This window comes from Ictalurus punctatus, chromosome 27, assembly GCF_001660625.3.
Source record: "Ictalurus punctatus breed USDA103 chromosome 27, Coco_2.0, whole genome shotgun sequence".
Lineage (NCBI taxonomy): Eukaryota > Metazoa > Chordata > Actinopteri > Siluriformes > Ictaluridae > Ictalurus > Ictalurus punctatus.
In genome coordinates this window covers 13,697,327-13,723,006 of record NC_030442.2, presented here as the reverse complement: position 1 = coordinate 13,723,006, position 25,680 = coordinate 13,697,327, and the positions used below count along the sequence as shown (strand labels likewise).

General features: G+C 37.7%; 2 protein-coding genes across 11 annotated transcripts in view; both read right to left on the bottom strand.

The window, feature by feature from the left end:
• fhod1 (formin homology 2 domain containing 1) overlaps positions 1-4,649 on the bottom strand; it is a 54,983-nt gene extending 50,334 nt beyond the window's left edge. For 2 of the 9 annotated variants that reach the window (XM_017458824.3, XM_017458827.3), the window contains exons 1-2: positions 4,093-4,649; positions 2,037-2,143 (exon numbers count right to left, since the gene is read on the bottom strand). In XM_017458824.3, coding sequence (XP_017314313.1) covers positions 2,037-2,143; positions 4,093-4,257 — 272 coding nt within the window. In that variant the 5' untranslated portion in view covers positions 4,258-4,649. The remainder of the gene's footprint in view (positions 1-2,036; positions 2,144-4,092) is intronic. The other 7 variants (XM_017458825.3, XM_017458829.3, XM_017458828.3 and 4 more) reach the window with 6 other exon arrangements.
• Positions 4,650-6,101: 1,452 nt separating this feature from the next.
• cars1 (cysteinyl-tRNA synthetase 1) lies at positions 6,102-24,114 on the bottom strand. Of its 2 annotated transcripts, XM_017459301.3 has the most exons (23): positions 23,999-24,091; positions 21,465-21,701; positions 20,921-21,012; positions 19,386-19,474; positions 18,278-18,374; positions 17,669-17,767; positions 16,208-16,357; positions 15,887-16,027; positions 15,652-15,740; positions 15,390-15,511; positions 15,161-15,273; positions 14,066-14,194; positions 13,810-13,939; positions 13,539-13,642; positions 12,320-12,417; positions 12,017-12,206; positions 11,156-11,224; positions 10,909-10,990; positions 10,732-10,812; positions 9,216-9,283; positions 8,741-8,800; positions 7,958-8,041; positions 6,102-7,864 (listed from the first exon to the last, which is right to left on the bottom strand). In XM_017459301.3, exons 1-23 carry the CDS (start codon positions 24,012-24,014, stop codon positions 7,736-7,738), a joined length of 2,469 nt encoding a protein of 822 aa, XP_017314790.1. In that variant the 5' UTR covers positions 24,015-24,091; the 3' UTR covers positions 6,102-7,735. The 2 variants fall into 2 exon arrangements, with proteins under 2 accessions (XP_017314790.1, XP_017314791.1); XM_017459302.3 differs by lacking the exon at positions 21,465-21,701 and having other exon boundaries at positions 23,999-24,114.
• Positions 24,115-25,680: the final 1,566 nt, after the last annotated feature.

Genomic DNA, 25,680 nt, shown 5'->3' with positions numbered 1-25,680 from the left:
CACTATTAAGGTGAACATGAATTTTGTCTTCCTCAAATAGAGAATGTTTCTGGAGCAACCCAGGATGTCAACCAATGTCATCAGTAGTCTCTGGCTTCTCCCACACCTTTTAAAGATTTTGTGCAGCTCAGAATGTTGGTTCATAAAATAAAAGTTAAATGGCTAGTCGTTAAATATTGAATGTAGGTAACCAGTTCGGCCTGTCTATACACAGCTAGCTAACTTTAGCCCAGAAGGCTCCTAATAAGAGGGCGAGTCCAATGAAAACAAAAAAAAATTTGCATTGTTTATTGCAAATAGGCATCATAAAAGTGCTTCAGGTTTAAAGTAGCAGCAGAGACGGCTGTTGAGAACAATGGACCAGTGAATTCTCACTTTAGCAACTTCAAATTTAATTAACTCTCTCTCTACTTTTACGTTGCGCTTTTAAAGGTCTTCATTTGATTCCCCTTCAAACATAGAATGAAAGTGTAGCATGAATATTTTCAATTAGGCGGTTTGTTAAAATTTTAGGAACTCCTTTGGCAGGTATACACAATGCTTCACGACTCTAGAAATTTCCTCCATTTTTCAACAACCTCAGCTAGATATCCATGCCAGTTACATGTGGGGTTTGGGCTGAAATTGATTCCAACTGATGTATCCCGATGCCATTTTTAAGACTTTTTAAAAGGAGTACGTTAGATGGCAGCAAGAGGTTTAAAAAAAAATAAAATAAAGTAATATATAAAAAAAGCATTGACCCAGACATTTATTCTATTTGATGAAATCCCATTCACCCCACTAATGAGCTGTTGAATTATTGCTCAAGCCTATTTAGATTACAAAACGTTTTAAACACTGCGTCCTGTGGTTCAAGTCCTCGGGACTTTAATAGTTCTTTCCAAGACTATCAAACATGACGTAAATAAAAATGTTACAGATAATGAAATCATGGTTGATAAATATTAAAAAGATAGGTTAATGATTGTTTAAATTTTAATGTTTAACTACTGCTATTAAAGTGAAGTGACAGGACTATTATATGAATATATTCTGTAACCAAAGTATACATAAGCATAGTTTAATTGACACAACGTAAAATTGATCACATGTACCAAGTTACCAACTGTATTACAGGAAACCCCAACAGGAGTTCAAGAGATTTAACTTTTATATTAAAAAAAAAAAAAAAAAAAAAAAAAAAAAAAAAACAACCCTGTTCCTCATTCACCCTGCCATGTTACATGAATGAATCCGAGTCATGTGGTCCACTCCCACTTCCTGGCCTGAACCAAGATCTCATACCAGGAAAGTGTGAGCATGAATGTGTGTGTGTGTGTGTGTGTGTGTGTGTGTGTGTGTGCGCGCGGGTTCACATCAGAAGTGCCATGGCCATTATGAGCCCATTTGGTCCATCTCTAAGCTTTGTTATTTAACCCTATAAAGCTCAATCCTTTCCTAACTGATTCATACACATGACAAACCAAAAAGGCACATTGAAAAGGAAAACTAAGAAGCAGTGAAGTGGGAAAAAACAAGACCAGAACTGGAGAAAGTACGAGAGAGAGAGAGAGAGAGAGAGAGAGAGAGAGAGAGAGAGAGAGAGAGAGAGAGAGAGACACACACACACACAAAGTTATTTTAGATATTGAATACAATTAATGAATGCATTTTTTTTTACCAGGAAATGCAATCAGTTATGATGGCAACACATTTGAAAGGCAAGAAATTAGCAGTAACAAATTTTCCTTAAAACAGAAACATGACAATTTCCTGTCAATCATGTTAGCACACAAGTATTTTGCAATGAGTAAAGGATTTTTTTTTTTTACATGATGTACATTCATTATATATCAGGATCAGGATAAAGACTGGATACTCTTTTCCACAGGTGTTAATTTGTTAATATGCACAGGCAGAGCTTTATCCTCTTGTACAAATATTTACAGAATGTTGATAAGCTTATTGCCATACTGTGTTTTCACAAGGTTATAATTGTTTGTTTGAATGTTTATTCTGCCAGCTTGATGGAAATGCAGCTAGTGAAGACTTACGCCAAATCATCGTAGAACTGTTCCAGTTCATCCTTCTGCTCTGCCAGTGAGGACTCCAGATCCAGGTAGTTTCCATTAGGAGCCACCTGCAGCGCACACTCTTCTAACTGAGGGGTGGAGAAAAGAGGCGTCAAAGCCAAACACGTGCACAGGCACAACACACACACACCCACTTTATGATTTCCTATATTTTGACCCTGCAGCTTGTGCACCACCCTTTGCTCCTGCATTACTAAACTATCAATATGACACCTGTATCTTATACAGTGAAATGCATGGCATTATAATTGGTATATTTTGCAAAACAGTGAAAGTCTGAGTGAATACATTCCAAAAATATTATTACAAAAGGCCATTAAGATAATCACTTGAAAAACTCCATTTAGTCCACACCACAAGTGCATTCCAAAAGCTGAGCTATAATATCTGAATGAGGAATGATGGAAACTCTTCCTGGCCATCATTATCCAGTACAAACAAACAGTCACTGTAGGGACAGAGAGGAGATTCCTCAGTCTTATCTGGCTACATTTCCCATGCTGTACGATGACACTGCCACGTTCGCTGTAATAATGAGGATGATTGAAGCCGTTTCTGCTCCCCTTATCAGCTGCTTACAGATCCCACCCTTTCCTGAAGGCTCAAGACCATACACACAAAACACACATACACAAGCCCAAGAAATGTGTGCAAGTTATTGTAGACCGCGTCCATGTTGTGTTGACATTCTATATCCCTTTGCCTTGTTTTTGGTTTTCTTTAAACAAACATTCTTGACAATAATCTTAAAGGCCATTGAAGTAGAAAACATGTCTCACTTAAACTTGAGGGGCACACAGGCACTCCTTCATTTAAAGGTTTTATTTATTTATTTGTAATTGATTATTTATTTATTTTTAAAGTATAATGCTTTAGTGTAATGCTTGGAACAATGGTACATACAGTTTCACACTACTCACTACTTCAGTTAGTGCAGTTAGAATTTTTAGAGTAAGCTATACAAACCTTTCAAGGTGAAGGATGCATACTGAAAAGGTACGAGCAGTGTGCGCTTGATCAAGGGTACTACCCCAGTTTACACTTTAATACCCTTCTTTCTGAGTGTACAAGTGATCATGACAGCAAAGTGTTCAACTTTCCTAGTTCAAATGAATTCATTGACACCCCCAGGACAGAATGCATTGAAAGGCGTTTTAAAAAAAAAAAAAAAAAAAAAAAAAAAAAAAAAAAAAAAAAAAAAAAAAAAAAAAATCACATGTTGAGACTCAAGCAGGGAAATGAGACTTTTCCAAAAGCTTTGGTACCCACAAAAAAAATTGGGGCTTCATTCAGTGAATGTAAAAGTCACATGTACACCCAAAACAAACCAACCTTGCCAAAAGAAGAAGAAAAAAAAAAACCCACAATAGAAACCCTTATAGAATTTGTAATTATTTTAGTAGTTATAATGGGAATTGTACTGGTTTGAATGGAAACTGTAATGGTCCCTGTGGGTCTCTACTGATAATTTGTTGTCTTCTATTGGTGGCATGTTACATCTAGTGGATACCATTAAGGACCAATAATGGTAATGGTTATCTGATAGCTAGTATTTGGAAATGGTATTTGTAGAAGAAACCATTAGAATTTCTGTGATGGTTTCTATTGGGGTCCCCCCCCCCCCCAGTATGGAATGGAACCACAAACTATAAATAAAAGCCTCAGTGAAACTTTTAAGAAGTTGTAGTTTCTAACAGAATACCTAAACACAGAGACAGAGACACAGAGACTATTGATGGCATAGTATGTCTAGTGGACACCATCAAGGACCAATAATGGTAATGGTTTTAATGGTTAGCTAGTATTTGTAGTGGAAACCATTAGAATTTCTGTGATGGTTTCTATTGGGGTTCCCCCCCAGTAGGGTATGGAACCACAAACTATACATAAAAGCCTCAGTGAAACTTTTAACAGGTTGTAGTTTCTAACAGAATACCTAAAAACGGAGAGACACACACACACAGAGAGAGAGAGAGAGAGAGAGAGAAAGAGAGAGAGAGCGAGCGCTCAGGTTTACCTTCAGAGGAGCTTGGAGCAGTTTCTGAACGCCGGCGATTTGTAAGTTCAGCGACACCGACTCGTTCAAGTCGTACTGAAGAGGTCTCCGAGGCTCGGGGAAATTAGTACACACGAACGGGTCCGTGTCCTCAAGATACTGAACTCTACACGTTATAATCGCCATGTCTGAGGCTTGGAGAAGAGAGGTACAGGTACAGCGACTCGGCTTTGTGTTTAACACCAAGCCCTACAACTCCATCAACACCCAGAGCTGCTCATGCAGCCTCGAAGGGAAACTCCACGTAGTGACACTCACACTCACTGTGGCACCAGTGTGTAACACACAGCGACACAACACTCAGCTGAAACGCTTAAACACGGCTATAAAATGGAAAGAGCGCCGCCCATTTGTCTCATTAAAGTGCCAGGACGCCTCAGTTTAAATCCCAGCTGACAGAAAACCTTAATTCCTGATAAAGTTCACTTACAACACGTCACACATACAGGGTGCCATTATTTAATAGCCTATACAGTGTATTTAGCTGTCCAATATAGGGTTGAGATTCAGTAAATGTAGCCTTTGCAGGAGCTGCAGGTCTCGCTATGAACTGAAGAGGGCGCTGCTCCGGTCAGTGGCTTATTTAAGACACACTTAGCATACAGGTGCATATGGTCAGTATACAGTTACATACTATATTGCAATCCAGAGGTTCCCAGACCGGCCCTGCTGAAACACACACACACACTACAGAAACCATCACAGAAATCCTAATGGTTTCCACGACAAATAACATTACAAACCATCAGCTGTTAATCATTAACACCATTACCATGACCATTATTGGTCCTTAATGGTATCCAATTCTCTTCCTTGAGCTCTACCTCCCTTCCTGTAGGTTGCATCTCCAACCAAAATCTAAGACTCATTTTTTGATTGATCAAGAACTTCTTAAGGCAATGAATAGATGGTCAGGTGGGCATAATTATGTCTTCAGGAAGGTAGATCGCCAGGAAAGGGGTTGGTGACCACTGCTCTAGACATAACATGCCACCAACAGAAGGAAACATATGACCAGTAGAGACCCACAGGGACCATTAGAGTTTCCATTATAACCATTACAAATTCTATGAAGCTTTCTATTGTTTTTTTTTCATCAGGGTAGTCTATGGTTTCCATTCCTACACTTGTTACAGCAGGATCTGTTTGTTTTGGATTTGCAGGAGATTTACATTCACTGAATGACCTCTTGAGCTCTTATTTATCATAACAATTCCAATTTATAATCATTACAACCATTACAAGTTCTCTAAGAGTTTCTACTGTTGTTGTTTTTTCCAGCATGGTGGTCATGGAGAACCCCTTGTCCTGTACATTTTATCGTTTCCCTGCTCTAGCACACCTGGTAAGTTAAATCAGGTGGATTATAAAGGAAAGGACCAATACTAACCAGTTATTCTTTTTGGATATGGACTATTTCAACAGCACTGAGTAATATATTAGTGGCACAGCAGCAAATATTCTTACTGGACAGTTAGACACTATGGAAAATACAGGAATGAACAAGAAATTGGGAACAGAAGTTCCCCAAAAGTTATCATACTGTAATGAACATTGAACAGGATGACAAAGAGGCATGTATTGACAAAAAAAATCCCACAGGATGCTGCAAGGCCATGTACAGTATGTATAATGTATCTTCTGTATGATGCATTCATCTTCTGTAACTGCTCCATTGTTGTCAGGGTTGCGGTGGAGCCAGAGCCTTATCCTGGGAACACTGAGCATGAGGTTGAAAAACATTTTGGATAGGATACCTGTCCATCACATGACACTATACACATATGCATTCACACCTAAGACCTAGGAGCAATTTAGCATAACTAATCCACCTACTGGCATTTTTTTGAGAGGTAGGAAGAAACCAGAAAGCCCAGCAGAAACCCATAACAGACAGTTAACCAAGCTCAAGATCAAATCAGGGACCCTGGAATCGTGCAGCAGCAATCGTATCTGCTTCTACAACAGGCCATCTTCACAAAAATTTATACATTTTAATGTACATTAAAGAGGATGACAAACAAAAAGCTATGCATTCACAAAAAAACAACAACTATCATGCAGGTTATCTTATAGCTAAACACAATAAGTTACATACATTAAAAGTGATATGTAATGTAATTAAAGTAATTAAATATTTGTGTGTAATTATTCTCAATCCTATTATGACTGGATTCCTACTCCAATAAATTCTCAGTTTGCAATTAAATTCCTGCTTCAATGACTATGTTTATATGCACATCAAATTCCATTTATGTTCTATATTCGGGTTGCAGCCACATTCCGAATATGATATTCATATGCTTACATGCATGGGATATTCCTGTATACCGAGCTACAGTATACATGCACTTTTCCTTTCCTGCTGTTATTTCCCGGGAGATTCAAGATGCTGCCATTCCTAACCACAATTCCTTGTGGACGAAGCATGCACATATACAACATCTCCTTTCAGTGGATTTTCTGAATAAGGTGTTTACATGCAACAAATTTCTGATTAAAATTCGGCATATTCCAAGGGTGGGAATCAGAATATTGTCTTAATCTGAATCGGGCAATCAGATTGCAGGATTCATATGACTCAATACTAATTAGAATATTGGCAAAATCCAATTAATATTAGAATATTGATGTGCACATAAACTTAATCAATAACACAGGTATATAAATTAACTAGACTGGTTCTTACAGAAATAATTTGGGTCAAATTATGTATAACACGTCACTGTTAGCAGTATATACATACACGTTTTTGTGTCTATACATCGTTCAAAATACATTTTATTTCAATGTGCTGATTTTTTAGCGGTCCATTTTGATTTTATTAAATCACTGACAAGGCTGAAGTTGAAAAATATATAAAACGGTATGTTCAAAATCCTATAATCATCCATTCTGAAAACAAGCATCAGGATCACTAAGGATCACAAAGCTGTAGCTACAATTCCACAATTTGGTTTTTATTTTGCTTCATTTTTTTTTTTTTTTTTTTTTTTTTAAGAATAGCTGCACAGAACCTCTTCCTACCTTGAGCAAGCACACAATCATTAAAAAAAAAGATTTATTTTTCCTTGCCAAATTTCTTTATAATCCATTATTAAGGTAGAGTTAGAGAAATTACACCTTTTATCATTATGCTGGTTAGGCGAGTCATTTTATTGGTAACTGCAAACACTGCTTTAGAAAAAAACCCCTGCCTGTTATAATATAATTCATGGCTGGATAATATTTCACATACATACTGATGTTCTATAACATCGACTATTAAGTCATTTTGCTGCTCATTAAATACCCTTCAAATACCATATAAAAGCCTTCTGTATTAGAAAAATGACATTCCAACACCTTTCTCGTTTCTTGTCAGCTTTAAAACAAAGCTTCGAGCTTATCAGAGTCAACATATTCCTGTTTCCAAAGCAATGGTTGTAAAGCACCAACACAATGACATCATCCGTTTCCTATCATGTAAATAAGACTATAGACACTGACATAGCACCATGACAAGTGACGTCTGAAATCCGTGCTGTTTTATATCTAATAACCATCACAGTACAAAAAGGTGAGCAAACACTATGGGCGGATTGTTGCAGCACTCTCGGTGTTCTCAGCTTCCGTTCTGGGTTGCCTGGAGGTACTCGTTGTACAGTTTTTCCTGAGCTTCGTAAAGCTTGCGAAGCTTTTTGGTCTGTCCCTTGCTAAGCTCCTTCCCTTCTGTGTCATGTGTAGGGAAACCCTGTGCATTAAAATACAGACAGATACACCATAAGCAAATTTAAACACGTTTAATTCCCAAAAGTACAAGAAAAAGACGACTTTGCTATGTTACCGTGTCATCAAAGCTGGAGTACTTGTCAGTTTCTGAGCGGAACATCTCACTAGGTGGAATTTTCATTTTTGCCAGTTTAGCCACCTATAAGAGGGAAAGAGTAAAGACAAAATGATCTTTTGTGGCATAGGTCGTTTATCCAAACGTTTGCGACGCAGATAATCTACCCAAACGTTTGCGACGCAGATAATCTACCCAAACGTTTGCGACGCAGATAATCTACCCAAACGTTTGCGACGCAGATAATCTACCCAAACGTTTGCGACGCAGATAATCTACCCAAACTGTAAAATTTATTTTACCCAAACGTTTGTGACATAACTAATTTAATGCACTAGCTAAGGTAAAATCTTTCCCCATAAATTGTATCCATTTTTAATCAGTTAAAAATGAAATGTGGGTATATCCTGGAACGAGACAAACGAAAAAAATATGGTAACATCAACAGAAAATATTTCATCTCTGACATGATTGAGCAGAGTTAGAACAGAAATGTAATGATGAAAGGGAGCCATAAACTGCTCTGACAATATAAAAGATGTTGGAGGCAGTTGTATGTGTGGGCAGGAAAATAAAAAGATTCAAAAGATTCAAACTGGCATTTTGGTTGTCAATATTTTAACAACACAAATTGGTATGAATAAAATGTATTTTTGTCCCGAGTTTGTGCAAACGCTCACGCTCAACTGAATGCTAAAGAGAAAATGTTCTTCTGAAAATTTTGGAGGTGCAGAAATCTTTGAGGCCTGTGACACAGTCTGCTAAAACATCAGCTCTTCTAACCTCTTGTTCCTGTTTCTTTCTGGCCGCCTCCTCTTTCTTCTTTCTCTTCTCCTCCTCCAGCTATAAACAAAAGAGAAAAAAAAATACAGCATTAAATTGAAACAATAAACAGATAAAAACAAACATGCAGATTGCACCATACCATTAAATGAATTGTGTGTATACATTCAAATGGAATTTCACAGCTGTAATTCAAGCCTAGCATAACAAAAAGTTGTAACTGGAGACCTGTAGACAGTCACACACACACTCAATCATGTCAGCAGTCATCAATTTTTCATGAACCCAGCTTTTTCTTTTTCTTTCTAGGATGTTCAGCTACACAATATGGCTCAATGTAAATGCCAAACAATCTGGAGTTTAATAAATGCACAACATTTTATAAAATATATACACAGTACAATACTAATATTCATATATTAGTAGTAAAAATGCAGAGACATGGGTGACCTCATGGCCAAACGATGTTAATTACCTTCTTCTTCTCCTCCCTCTCCTTGAGTAGAGTCTCTCTGTCCACTAACTTCACCACAGTGTTGAGTCCTTCACAAATCAGTCCAAAACAAAAACATCAGCAAAGGTATTAGAAAATGCACACATGGAATGTCAAGCTGGGTCACTAACGACTTTTCCTTATAAATAATTCCCCTATTGCACTAGTGAGGAAACCAAATATTGTAGTTATTCTCTATTTAGAGCCTTAACATACACTATATAGCTAAAAGTATGTGGACACCTGATTATCACACTCATATGTCCTTGTTGAACATCCCATTCTAGATTTAGTCCCCCTTTCCTGTTATTATGGGCTCCACTCTTCTGGCAAGGTTTTCCACTAGATTTTGGAGCGTGGATGTTGGGATTTGTGTTCATTCAGCTACAAGAGCGTTAGTGAGATCAGGCACTGATGTCAGGTGAGGAGGCTGGGGTGCCGTCGGTGTTCCAGTTCATCCCAAAGGTGTTCAGTTGGGTTGAGGTCAGGGCTGTGTGCAAGAAACTCGAGTTCTTCCACTCCAGCCTTGGCAAACCATGTCTTCATGGAGATCGCTTTGTGCACAGGGGCACTGTCATGCTAGAACAGGTTTGGGCCTCTTAGTTCCAGTAAATAGAAATCTTGTTTGTTTAAGCATATAGTAAGGAAGACCATATAATGTACTTCAGGAGACCCATTAATTAATGTCAGCTAATGAATGCTTCCTAGTGTTTTTGACCCAACATTCAATGTTAAATGAATGTTAACAAATGTAAGTATTTTACCTACAGAGCTAAAAGCCAAACTGTCATCTAATTAAAAAGTGGCCATATCTAGCAACACTTCTGCAAGTAGTACAGATACTTTACAAGCTTTACTTCTCCCTAACACTTTCCTATCAATTCTCAAATGTGATTGCTCAGAAGTTGTTGAGTAATTTTCTATAATAGCAGCTCTGACAAGAGTTTTAGCTGCAAGGCAAATCACAGTTTCTAGTTCTAATATCTTATGATTTCCACAGTAACATCTTACACATGGACTTGTATGGTGGACGCTCCACATAAATGGATTTTAAGAAGTGCGTGAATGTTGATACGGTGACGTTTTCTATGAGGAGACACTTATTTAGTATTTATGGAAGGAGTCTCCAGAAATCCACAAATTTTCCAATATGAGAACGTTTCCAAGGTTTTTTTGTATTATTAATTTCAACAGAGGGGAAAAAAGGAATGAAAGAAAAAGGAGAGGCTGGTTAGGGGAATGACAGTTTTCACACCGCTATAACGCAAGTGATAACATGACATGTCATTCTTTAATAAATAAGAAACTTTTAAATATTTGTCAAATTGCTGTAGTATAAAAGCAATGCGCTGTTCTAGGAAAAATAATCGACTCTGGTGATAAAATTAACTCGATTTTGCGTTGGGCCACGTCACACCACCCTGTCTGTGAATATTTTACAAAAATAGTACATATTGCTTACATATTCATTCAGTGTTGTTAAACTGTTTTTGTATACCTTCATGATCTTCTAATCGGACTCCGAGCTCAGGCAGGATGTCATCTCTGACCGTGTCACACAGCTGCAGTACTTCGGTCACTATAAATACCAATAATAAAAAAAAATAAACCAGAACAAAATCAACACTTCATTCAAAAATGGTGCCTATTTATAACACGGGGGAGGGGGGCTTACCTTTTTGTTCCCTTGCAATTTTTCTGATAGCTTCCCTGAAGTCTGAGAGCACCTTTAAATAGGGCATGACTGTACTCTCCAGCTAGCGATCACAAATCAAGTCAGACATGTTAATATTAAAATACTGCTGAGATAATCTATATAATGTAACTAAAACAAGTTAATACTACAAGCAGAAATCAAGGGCACATCCTTCATTTTACAAACGATTCAAAACTCTGTGGTGGCACAAGCTGCTTTTACTTACATCAACATTTTGGTCATTTCTTCCAACAGGAAATCCAATGGGTTCTGTTCCCTCGATTGCCCCAAATGTCTGGAGGAGGTAAAAGTTATAAAAAAAAAAAAAAAAAAAAAAAAAAAAAAAAAAAAAAAATAATAATAATAAAAAAAAAAAAAAAGCCATAAGCAACTTCAGTACTACCCAAATTTGTATGTTTTTCACCAGTCTCTTTGATTGTATTATTTGACGTAAAACTGGGTGGTGTAATAGTGAGTAATATCTCCCAGGCATGCTGTAATACTGTAATAAGTTCCAGTAAATGTGCAATAGTTAATATAATAGTGTTTAAGGATGGGAGGGAGGGATAGTGTTTCTATGCATTTGAAATATATAGGCTATACAATACAATTTTGTAACGTGTACATTTTTATCCCTTTTAAGTGTGTATAAAAGTTCATATATTAATCTTGTTTGTTTTGGGGTTTTTTTGCTACTTTTGCAATCTACCAAGCTGACAAAACCTATGTAGATACTGTATGTTAATCTCTCACCAACACACACACTGACAAAAATATAAGAGTGCTTTAACAGTCATGGTATATGGTCTGTAATTCTCATCAAATTTACTCAAATACAAAATATGTTGTTATTTTCGTCCATTTTTTCAGTCACGGTATTTTGTAGTTGGTTTTGATACATTTTCATTTGGGGTGTTTTGTATTATGTATCGGAAGCATTGTTTGCGCATCGTTTGTATGCCTCGTTGTATGTTGCATATCACTCCTTATACAGAACACCTAATCCATACAGTCACCTACTGATGTAAACACTAACCAGTATAGACTGCAGTCTTGTGAAAAAGCACGGTGCTCAGTGCAGGCTCACCTTGAACATGTCGGTGAGGTAATGAGCAATGCTCTGGAGCAGCATACGGTTAGGCAGGAGTCTGGCACTCTTTCTTGCAGCCATGTAGGTGTTGCTCTGACCCACCAGAGCCCTCATTTCCTCCAGCGCTGTACGTGTGTCGATATTGTCGCATAGAGCTTCGTGAACTCCTTCTTTCTTCTCATAGAAACTAGACGCAGGAACAACACAGACTGCCTCAGTTTGGAAAGCGAACACGTTCAAAATTCAAAAGCAGGAATTCTGGCACATATAGACTGTTTCAAAGCTGGGAAGAATGCTAACCTTTTGTTCAGGTCGATCTCCTCCGCCTCCCATTTCTCAAATTGACCTGTGATATCAGTGGGAGTCCTGAGGATATCTTTCACATTCAAGAAGAACTCCTATTGAGGTAAAGAAGTGCATTCAGCATTAGAACACACACTCCTGTGGGTATGTGTAACAGATCGGTAAGTGATGTGCAAGATAATATGATAACCAAAAAAACACTGTATTTTGGCAATGATACAAACTAGTGTTTACATGCATCTTGAATAATCTGATAACCAGAAACTCCATAATATTCATTTTGTTTTTTTCCTAGTGTCACTATCTGTACTGAGGTTATTAGTTAAATACATTTAGTAGTGTGATGGGAGCATCGCTAAGTTAATAAATCAAGTGTCTTATGTATTTGTTTTATTAAACTGTTTTATTTAAGTAACAGAGTAGAGTATCTTTTTCTGAACATACACACACACAGACAAAAAAAAAACCATGATAGCACATAGTGTTATGTGGTTGGATGCAAAGCCAAGTCACTGCTACCACGAGAAGTTAATTATTTCCCAATAAGCCTTTTATTCCTCTTATACCGCAACAATTTATCAATGATTACACATTTTATTAATTAATGATACGTAATTTTTTTTTTTTAACAGTTTATAGTTACATTTAATGTTATGGCATCTGTGATCTGTGTTTTTTTTATTTATTTTTTTACTTATAACAGCTATAAGCAATTCATCTCCTACAAGTCTATCTTTTTTTCCTCTCTTTAGAAGATGAGGTGTTACAGAGAAATCAGAAAAAGTGCAAAGTCCTCAATCCTGAATACTCCTGTGGTGGAAAGTGGCTACAAAGCACCGACACTGGAGACCCCTTCTGTAATTGTTATAAACATCTCCTTACGGACATCTTCACACTTTTTAACATCTTCTGACCAATCAGATTTGAGAATTCAACAGATTATTAACCCATAATGTTATAAATTTTTTAGCTTTGGAAGCACAACTGACCCCATGTTTACTGCCTGCTAATGTGCTGCTTTCAAGTCCCTTTAATTGTAATGATTTGGGAGTTTTTACACATATAATGCTGTTCTCCACTAATATGTCTGTATGTTGATGCAAAAACAGAAACCGGCTTTTCTCTGCCAAAGTGAGATTATTAGTGTGCATGTAAACACTCTACTCAGTGCTACTCACTGTCTGTCTGTAGTGCTGATGACAGTAATATTACTCACATTCATGAACTTCTCGTACTGAATGGCAGACTCCATGGTGTTACAGGAGTAATCCAGTGTGTCCTTCCACGAGTGCATGAGGAAGGCCAGGCGCAGCTGCCTTGCTGTGAATAGGCATTAGATGTTTCAGTAAAACACACTGGTTTCCAAGCAGCTCATTTCTTCGGCACTTGGAATTCAATTGACAGCATCCCAAAAAGCTCAAAATAGCACTGGGATGTTGCTCAGTATGATCCACTTATCAAAAATAAGATTATGCAGAACAAAAAACCTGTGTTTCTTGCGAGGGCATCTTTAATGGTGATAAAGTTCTTCAGGGACTTAGACATCTTGCAGCCGGCGATGGTAAGGTGGCCCGTGTGCAAGAAATAGCGTACCCAGTGGTCATTGTCAAAGTAGGCCTGTACAGACATTACCCATTAAATCCAGCAGATCAGAAATTGGGGAGTTTTTTTTTTTAGGGTTCATTAATTCACAGCCATTAAAGCGCTTTTAAAATACGAACACGAAGATGAGTATATCTGCACCTCGGACTGCGCCAGTTCATTGTCGTGATGAGGGAAACGCAAGTCAAATCCTCCTCCATGAATATCCATAGATGAGCCTAATATGGAGCCAGCCATGGCTGAACACTCGATGTGCCAACCAGGTCGTCCCTTAATAGACAGAGCGAAAAAAAAATTGACAGAGCAGGACACATTATAAGCACAGATGGCACTAATGAGATACTGAAAAGATAAGATGCTTGAGCTGTTGTCTACTGCAAATGTAATGACACAAACTAGCGCAAAGAGAAACGAATGGTTTCCAGGTCAAATCGATTTTGAAATCTAAACTAGAAAAAAATCACCAAAACATAATTTAAAAAAGTGACTGCTTTGTTATTTTGGTGAGAAATGGCAGCACTGTTAAACCCCACATTGTTCTCTTGTTAGTCGTCAAAATGACTGGCTTGTTAGCAAAGGGGTTTTAAATTTCAGTGAAGTTAACAAGAGAAACAAATCTGTACTGTGCCAAAATGAAAATTATTTTAATTTCAACCATTCATTGACAATAATAAGACAAAATTTAAGAACGCCATCAACTAAATAAAAACTTGCCACACTGGCATCACCTACTGATCAGAAAAGCATTAGTTTGTTTCTGCTATGGTTTTCATTCATTCATCTTCAGGAACTGCTGAAGTGAATCGCGAATACAATCGGGATCTCATTCACACCTAGGGACAATTTAGATTCACCGATCCAATATCTACTGGCATGTTTTTGGGAGCTGGGAAGCAACTGGAGAGTGTTTAGTGTGGAAAACCACAAGAATACATGGAGAACATGCAAAACACCACATAGACATTAATCCAAGCTCAGGATCAACCCTGAAAATGTGAGGCGGCGACACAGCCTGCAGCATCGCAAGAATTTAACTTGATGCAAATTAAAAGCAAAGCAAATATGGCAAATGCTAATGTTAGTGAGGGACGATAGTGTGGAAGATGTGTCTATACATGTTCACTATGCGAGGAGAAAAACTGCTCAACACAGCATTATATTGTTAAGCACTTTTATTAGCATCGCCGTGTTGAATTGAATGTATAGAAGAAATAAATCTGAAACGTCTCTGCGCACCTTTCCCCATGGAGAATCCCAGGACGGTTCTCCAGGTTTAGAGGCCTTCCACAGGGCAAAGTCATTCTGTGAACGCTTCTCACTCAGCCGGTCTGCTGAGATACTCAAGTCTCCTACAAAGGAGATGTAAACATCATTAGCAGGAGATATAAACATCATTATAGTATCCAGTAGACCTATAATTTATATGCAGTACACACACACCATATTTAGTAATATATATGCATACCTTCTCCCTCCTGCAGAGCCTTCTGGTCACCCACTGCTTCTGGCACCAGTTTAGCATACGAATGTTCTGAACTAGCATCAAACTTGGCAGTGTCGAAATACACTGAGCCATTAGACTCATAACTGCAAGAAGAAGAACGAGAAGCAAATAATTAAATGATAATATTTCAACAACAACAAAAAACCTCATATTTATATTATTCTGAGACAACACAGTATCATTAAGATACATTAAATATATTCATATCCTATGGAGTACTAACCCGTATCCATTGTCCACTATTTTCTTTACAAACTCCACAATCTCCGGAACATATTCACTGACCCGTGTGAGGACATCAGGTGGAAGAACCTGGTATTACATCGAGATCGTGCCAGCGTCACAATTTCTCAAAAGCAGCAAATCCATTCAGTCAGCTTATTAACCGTATTGCGACCGGAGCTTTAAAACGAGAACTGTAAACATTTCCCCGAAGTTAAAACGTCAGTTTTACTTACATTGAGGGCTTCCATGTCTTTGTGATACTCTCCCTCCCAGTATTTCGGTAAGAGGGAGAATATTGAGTTTTCTGTTACTTGGCTGCCAAACTGGGAATCCAACCAATCAGACAAAAGGTCCTTGGCTTCTTCTAGTAAAACCTTAAATCAGCAAAATATAAATGCAAAACCAAGAATACAAACCTCACTTTTGTATTAAGAATACTGAATAGATGCAAAACAATGTGTTGTATATTGTTCTGATCAAACTAGGTCCCAATTTGAGTCAGTGTGATGTTCTTACAGTATATATATTATATACAAGAAAGGTTTCTTTCCAACCTCAGCCTGACTCTGAACGATAGCATCCTCAGCTCCGCTTTTCATCGATCCCTGTAGTGGAGTCAGTGCAGCAGTCACCGCTGCATCCAGTCTCTCCAACATCTGCTTTTTATCTGGGTCTGTGGTTTCTGCGAGCTTGACTTTAAAGGGCTAGAACAACACAAGAAAAAGACAACTAAACAATTGAACATTAAACAGATACAAAAACATTTTCCAAGAATCATTAGAGATCTATCCTATGTGAAGTGGGAAGCCACTGTGGACGTTTTCACACTTGTGTGTGTGTTTTTTTTTTTTAACCCCAAACTTTTCAAAGTGTGAAAATGCTTTCTGAACCACTGGTTAGTTGAAAACTCGGGTACACACTGCACCATGTATGAAAGTGATCTGAGCATGGAATAATGTAACGGGGGAGAAAAAATAATAATAAAAATGATCACGGGTCATTCTACTTCCTGTTTCCTGTTTAACAATAACAGGGAAGAGCACATTTTGTACAGCAAAGACAAAATGCCTTCTAGATATATGGAGTGAAGAAGACTCCATAAAAGAATTTTAAAAAAATTGATGATTAAATATTAGACATACACACACATACTTACCCATACATACATACATATACACACACACATACATATACATACATACACATACATACATACATATACATTATATATATATATATATATATATATATATATATATATATATATATATATATATATATATACACACACACACACATACATTATATACATTATATACACACACAGAAACACACACATATATAATATTTTAGAAAAATAATATTGACATTCAATTGATAAATAAAGTTATCAATTCTATTATCAGAATTTTCAGTTTGAACTCCTATGTGACCAATCGCATGACAAAACTGCAATAGCTTTTTAAAGTCCCCGTGAAGTGCCTTGAAATTATTTGTTATTCAATGTGTTGACGTAATTTTCACTGAAACAGTAAGTCAGGGTGGGACAAAGCAGGTGGTTCCTCCCCCATTTTAAATAGCCAATAGTGCTTAGTTTATCTCACAGCCCGGGCTAAGCCGTACTTGGCAGTTAGTACCATGGATTTTTATAACGTTGGGGGCGGGACACTTCAGATTCTAGACATCGTTTGACTGGACAGAAAATCTGATGAGAAGCTGAAGTGCAGAATGATTTGAAAGAATGAAAATTGTTGAGACTATGTTTTGAATGCGTATATCTTCTTCTGTCATTGTTTTGGAGCACACTATCTTATAGATAACCTTAAGGCTGACATGTTCATACTAAAAGCCACAAAACTACAATTTTGATTTAATTTTAAAAACTCTGGTTTATGCTTCAGCAATACAAAGTCCAAAAGGTAATGTGAGGTAAGAATCTGACTTGCACAAAGTCTCAGGTGACATTTACTTCCGCAGCATGATGAGACGTGTGGAAATGAGCTTGTACGTCTCACCTCTCTAGCAGTTAAGACGTCCTGCAGGATCTGGGAGGCTTTGGGCTTTTTGGCTCTGTACTGCTCCAGCAGGTGATTCTGTCTGGCTCGTTTAATGATCTGAAACACAGCAGAATGTCATTAATACATCAGTAAAAGGCTCAGGCTGCCATACGCGCAACTTATAAGCCATCTGGTGTAATTATGCCAGATATCAGAACAGTCCATTTACACTGTGAAAACTTTACCATATTACGTATTAGACGGTTTTCTTTGTTGAATAACGTTTATTTTTATGTGGAGTGTCCTCCATACGAGTGCCTGTGAATTGCCGGTTACTACAGAAACGAGAACATATTACAACGACTGCATAAATATAAACCTTAATTAATAACTTCTTAATTACAAACGGACCTCGTGTCAAAATTGCTGTTATGGAAAATGCATCAAAATCACAAATAGTATATATTACATAACTAGCTACATGTAATTAGGATGAAATAGATTTTTAAGCTCAACACACTTGTTCAATTAGTCATATGTATCCATTTACTGTATAAATGTAATATACGAGTTTAACTGTAATAAATGTATATCTATGTTTATTCGCCATAGAAATTAGTCTCTTACTTTGTCGTCAATGTCGGTGATGTTCATGCAGTAGAAGACGTCATATTTGAAATAGTCCATCAAGATTCTTCTTAGGATGTCGAAAGAAATGTAGGACCTGGAAGGACAAGCACAGCATATCAACACAGACACGACGTGCAGAAACATTCGAGACAAGGCTGCTAATGGAGACAGGAAACCTTTGAGGCTTTTTCAGACCTGTAGATCTGTGCTTTGTTCCGAAACACAAGCGAGTAAACTGTCCTCTCATTGGTCAGATTGTGCCTGTTTATGTTCCGGGGTTCCACTGGCATTCTTTTTTAGCTGTAGTTATTATAACTGATCCAACTTTTATATTCTACAGAGAATGATTAAAGCCCATCTCATTGAGGCGCTCGCTAAACACCTTGTAAACCTCTGTGTTTTTATACGTTTTTGAATGTTGTTCAGAAATATATTCGTCAGACCAAATTTCAATGAGGCATTTTACCTCGTCTTTGGTCCAAGTTAAACTCCATGTTGCGAGTCGTTAGCAAAACAAACACGCTTTTTACGTGACACAGTTTCCTTCATGCAGTGCTATAGAGGTTGGTTTACTGGTCCGTTCGTCGGATTGCTTTCTCACCACAAGCGAACCGCTCCAGAGTTGGTTTGGCTGTTTTGGTTTGGATCCGAGCACGATTGCAGTGTTAATATACGTCTAAACGAACCAAACCGATGAGGTTCCGAAACAAACGCTCCAAACGAGCCAGATGTGAAAACACCCTTAGTCTTACATGACTCACAGTCAAACACACTAATCCTTAAATGTATTTTACAAAATGTAGGACAGAGGTTTTGGCATTATTTTTTTTATCACTCATCACTCTGTAAGATTAATCTAAGATCATATGAACACGACGATGTCTTTGGGAACCAGGAACACAAGCATGTGTGATGTTACAACACATTTGGCACTTTCCAGTACACAAAGAGATTAAAATATTGCTAACCACTGCCTGGCTTGGCTAAATGTTCTAGCTTGTGCAGTGTCTCTATAGACCCATCACAAAGAGCAGAACACAGACTGTTCCAGACACGCAGTGTGAGCCATTGTGGGAAACACACAGAGCTATAGAGAGAGTGTTACCTGGCATGACCCATGTGGGAAGCATCATAGACGGTGGGGCCACAGCAGTACCACAAAACCTTTTTCCCATGCTGAGGGACAAACAGCTCCTAAAACATCAAATAACAACCAAACACAATCTGTTAGCATTACTAACACTGAGTAGATATAATATAATCCTAATAAGAACAAAGACTACAATGCGGTCATGTAATATTCATACATATTGACTATTTTCAGTACATTTCAATATCATCTGGATGGAAAAAAGTACATCTAGACCTTTGCAGATACAATAGCATGTGATATAACAATATACTTTTTTATAACAAAACAAAAAAGGCTTGCAGAGAACCCTTAAAGTTTCCATGTGGAGCACTACAAGAGTAGATCGCAGATGGTTTCGTGTAAAACTGTTCTAGGAAGTGTCCAAGGAGTCCCTGAAGACTCTTTCAATCCTTTAGCCACAGGCTTGGCCTTTACAAATTGTGATGTGGCCATTTTTAGAAAAAAAAAAAAAAAAAAAGAAATTAAATAAATAAATTAAAAAAAAAAATAAAAATAAAAAAGAGAGAAAATTTCTACAGCCCCTTCTTTTTAGTCCAAGACCAATTTGATTTAATATAATAATCCATAGAAGATACGATATGATGGTGTTTTAGGGCCACTGTTAAAATAATATAAATACGAAAATTTTCAAAATAAAAGTTGTAATATTTCAAGGAAAAAAGCTCATATTAAAGGGAAAAAATGCATTATTTAGAGTCATAACACTATGACAAAATGATGCACATAATGTGCGGTTTAAAATGAGGGACGTTGAGGATTCGGCGAAGTTGTTGTTTATTTTGTTTGTTATTTTGAGAAATCGCAGGCACTGGTCAGCTTGAAACAGTGGTTTCCATTTGTGTGCCATTCAAAGAGGGTGTGTAGATGAATGATAATCAAAAGTTATCGATCCAGTCAGGTTAGGTGTTTAATTTTTAATGCCATGTTCAGCATCAAGTGCTATATTCATGGCAGGAGCAAGGTTATAAACAATAACTGAATAAAAATGTACAAATGAATGCATGGGTAGATTATACATGTATAAGAGCAGGAACACAAAAATAAAAAGGCAAACAAATAAATAAACGTATTTTAAAAAGGTAAAACAATGTAAAAGTGTCAAATATTTCACACTGAGCAAGGTAAGCGTCTATACGGATCGTTTCAAATCAATCTGGTAGAACATTTCTAAAACTCTTAAATGTAATAACTTGTCTAGAAATCTCCTTAAAAGACTTAACTGAGTAATACCTTTGTCTGATGACCTGCAAAGCATAAAATATTACAGCATTATTCTTGAAATACTGCGACTTTTTTTCTCGTAATATTCTGAGTTTCGTTCACAAAACATTTTGACTTTATTCTGGAAATCTTGTTGGGTTTTTTTTGTGCTTTTATTAAACAGTGGCCGTAAAACACGATCCTACTCATCTAGCCAACGGTACTATTGGAATTTCTGTTGGAAATGCAGGAGTTACGGGTTAACTGGAATAGAAATAAACTCGCACCTTGGTCCGAGTCAGGCTGTTGTAAAGTCTAAGATTTGGGAGTTCACTTCCCTCCGGTGGAGACCACGAAGGCTGCACTCTCTTTCCCTTTGCTGAAAGACAAGATGCATGGTGAATGCATGGTGAGCTGAATTCATGTGCATGTGTATTTTAATAAATGTAGGTGGTTATGGAGAGAGTGGTCAGATACAACTGTGTGACCAGGACACATGATGAATGTGATTGTGATTATACAAATGCACAAAAAAAAAAAAAAAAAGTGCACAAAGGAACTGAAAGATGCGATGGGACAAACAGGGTGCTACTGCTTACAGGAAACAGAAAGCAGCAAAAGACTCAGGCTGACAATCACAAGACTGCAAGCATCATCAAGTGTTGCATCATTTAAGGAAGCTAGATTTCACTCCTCTCACAAACAAGATCTGGACCCCCTGCACAGCGTCCTAATGCTCCACCTCACCCGGACCAACACCGATACACCGATCACATCCTGCTGGCTCCTACACATTACGCATGCACGACTCTTGCTCCCTTCTCTACTCACTGGAGTATGAGGCCTGGCCGTCGGTTCCAGGCTGCAGTGTGGCTATGTGCCTGTACCAGCGCAGAGCGTGCACATGCTGCGATGAAGGAGGCGAACCGTGAAAAAGCATGAATGCGTCTGTGTCCACCTGCGAGGGCCCGTAGCCTGCCAGGTAACTGCGGCTGCTCAGGTACTCGTTCAGAGCCTCGGCCCTGCGGCCGTCCTCGCTTATGCGCAGTAAGAAGCCATAATCAAAGGCTGGGAAGACAAGAGGACGACACACAAAAACATACACACACACACAGGGAGGGGAAAAAAAGGCTCAATGGCTTCAGCACTGGACCCAGAGCACAATGATGAACACTCTGAAACACCGACACACGGCTGAGGTGCTGTCAGGACACGAGGACACGATGTTATAAGTCACCATGTGGACGAAATACGAGCGCACAGATACTCATTTACAATTTACGTGTGACGATGCTTTAGTAAAAGCGACTGAACAATCAATTTTTTGATTTGGAAAAAAATTTAATTAAAAGAAGTCACCGAAGATGATGTACATTTTTCATATCCTGGTTATTAAACAAGCGGATTGTAAAGGAGCTAAAACTAGACATTCTCAAACTTTTTGCAGGACCGATTAATTTTTTTAATAAATACAATCCAGCTACCAAAGTAAGAAATATCTAGCACATTAGTCAAGTGAAAATGTTTCCATACGCTTAGGAGAAAATAAAGAAGAGCCATTTAAATAAATAAATAAATAAATAAAAATAATAATTTAGAGTAGCACTTTAGAGCAACTAATTTTGATAATAAAAGAAAGTTTAGAAAAAGCTTTTCTTTATTATAAAAATGGTTTATTTTTTCAAATAAAGCGTACTTTGTTTTTCTGCTTGGAATCTTAGATTGACTAGTTGTTTTTTTTTTGTTTTTGTTTTTTTTTTTTGGGGGGGGGGGGGGGGGGGGGGGTTGCAGACAAATTGAAAGAAAAAAGTTTTAAATTTTGCCTTGTTACCCATAAGAATCAGCATATGCAAACACGTACTTAACTGTATGACCACACTGATTTATTTATTTACTAGATCCAGTTGAGCTTTTTATTCTAGTAATTTAGGTTTATAATACCTGTATGATGAAACTGTAGTAACCTTAGAGGTGGTCAACGGATACATTATGATAAATCCATGTTAAAAAAAAATAAATAAAATACATCACTATCAGGTAACCAATCACAAACAAACAATTGAGACAGATAACCATTTACACCTAACATTTTCATACGTCTTAAAAGCACTGTGAGGAAACCACTACATGACCTGATCTTTCAGTCAACCCATGATGCAGTTCATCATCTGATCATGCTACAAATAATACCAGCCTTAATATGCGTCGCATTATGATATGCACCTGACCATCACACCCATTCGTGGTTTTTCACTAAACTGAAACTACTGCCACCAAGCTGGAAGCACAGAATTGTACAGGATGTCTTTGTATGTTACTGCGTTAAGATTTTCCCTTCACCGGACCTGAGAGACCCAAATCTGTTCCAGTATGACAATGCGACTGTGCACAAAACGAGCTCCATGAAGACATGGTTTGTACAGGTTGGTGTAGAAGAACAGACTGGCATAAAGGTGGTTTTAAATTATGGCATATTTTGTGTATGAGCCCATGCAGTAATAAAATACATGGCAAATTTTATACATGATTTGAGAGTTTATTTTGTTTATTTGACACTTTATTTGACTGTAAGTCATTCTCTTCAAATGCTATTGAAGTTACAAACGTGTTTAACAATGTCGCATGTAAATTTAGAGACGGTCCCTTAATTTCCGCGTATCTGCGAATATCGAACGTTCAACGTCAAGCCAACTTTATGCCAGTGAAGAAGTGAGGATGCTGCACACAACCCTGACCACAACCCTGACCTCAACCCCATTGAGCATCTTTGGGGTGAACCGGCACCCCAGGCCACCTCAGATTATTATAAGCAAAGGGGGGAATCGGTCTTTAATAGAAATGTTCAACAAGCACATACAGGTGTGATGCTCAGGTGTCCACATACTTTTGGTCATAGTGTATTTGACCCTGTGTTTAGCCATTGAGAGTCATCCAACTGATCCAAGTGTCAAAACTAGTATTATGTGCAAGACTAAAGTGCCATTACTTAACACCCTATGTAGTGCACTTATTATAAGGACCCATCTGGACTGAGATTCAGCAAAAGCAAAGAGCAAATACACCATGAAGCGGTTGTGTTTTGTTATAGAATAAAAAGGAGTTTAATGCTGAATCCCATATGGTTAGAGTGTAGTAGCACTAATGTAGCTATTATGAAGCAGAAGGACGATGCAGCGTTCATTAAAACCATAAATATGTATCAATGAGTGTTTTCCAGCTGTGTGAGGTTAAATCAGATGGAGCCTCTCTAACAGCTGTAAACACCGATCTCACTTTGTACAGCACAAACCGTACTTACTTACAACATGAACTTCACCTCTAATGCATTTTTTTCAATGTCGTTAATGAAGTGTAGTAGATCTTACCTTGGTCTCCTGCCATATCTCTCTGGTCCCGGTATCTGATGCAACAATGAATGTGTCCGGAAAATCAACCCGCCTTATTTGTCTTATTTGCTTTCCCACCTGTATTACGATTAAACCCCGCTCCCTGAACGGATTGGCTAATGGGGGCGAGCAGTCGCTCACGCGCAGTCCAGGGATTGGATGCTGCATTTGTATGATTATGAGCTATTGGTTTCATTACTGGTTAGGAGGCGGGTTTTATAGTAATACAGGTGGGAAAGAAATATTGCGCGACGGAGTAACATATAAAACGCTTCCGGCTAGTGATTTTTATGTATGAAATATGGCGAAGGATGATATACATGAGCTGTAGATCAAATTTTGGGGAGATTAATATGCGCCAGAGTATTAGCTAGAAAGTTCTTCCGGGTAAATTTAGATAAGGGTTTCGTTCGAGTTTTTTTTTTTTTTTTTTTTTTTCAAAATAAAGGCTTTAAAAAAATCTATAGACCGTGTATAAGACTGTATAGTCGAAGTTCAATGAAATTGAGAGTATAAAAGGCGATAAAAGCTATAAATAATAATAATAATAATAATAATAATAATAATAATAATAATAATATTTAGGTTAGCATTTTCGCCTCACACCCCCAGGGTTGTGTGTGGAGTTTGCATGTTCTCCCTGTGCTTCATGGGTTTACTCCGTTTTCCTCCCCCAGGCCAAAGACATGTATGGTAGGATGATTGACATGTCCAAATTGTCCGTACTGTGTGAAAGTATGTGCGACTGTGCCCCACAATGGTTTGGTTCGCTCTCCAGGGTGTCTCCCGCCCCATGTCCCGAGTTCCCTGGGATATGCTCCAGGCTCCCCCATGACCCTGTGTAGGATAAGCTGTACAGAATGGATGGATATGTAATAGTAATAATAATACACATGACCATTCAAGCATACATTTAACATTTAATATGTTGTTTATCTGTAGAGAATTCAAAATTTTGCATTCTCTTGTAGTTTTAAATCCATATACGTTAACATGAGTGTGTACTAGCTGCTCACACCATGCATTTCCTGCTTCCATTTATTCTCAATAACTGCTTTAGTTACTTAGCTACTTTTGGTTTCCATTTTGATAAATATTACCAACTAAGTTGGTCAGAAAATACAGCAGGCAGGTGCAGACAGTAGTAAGTGCAGGACTGGTCAGAATTCCTTCAGGAGTGGGCATAAGTGTGATTAAAAAACAGTCCAGATCTAGGTTAGAGCATCACCATGCAATATTTTAAAAGTATGCCTTCAAAACATTCTTTCTTTCAAACTTTGTCTTTGTCTTTTTTTTTTTTTTTTTTTTTTAAATACAGTAGCAACAGCAGGAGGTGTCATAAAGCTGGGGGGTGGGGTGGGGGGTTTTAGGCCCTGATGAGGAGCAAGAAGCTCTGTGCATTACCCTTATCTGATGACACTATGAGCTCTGGATCACATCTTGATGAACATTAAGCTCTTACTAATCCTCTAGTGTACCAGTTTATTATAATACAAAAGTATATCCACCAGATTAGTTGGCCCGGAAACTCAATGTGCAACACGTGCAGTTACTCAGACACCATATAATAGTAATGTTGAATCAACGTGCCTCTGCCGTCTATATAGTGTATGACCACTAGGTGGCAGTAGAGGGCAACCACATTGACATTTATTACAATG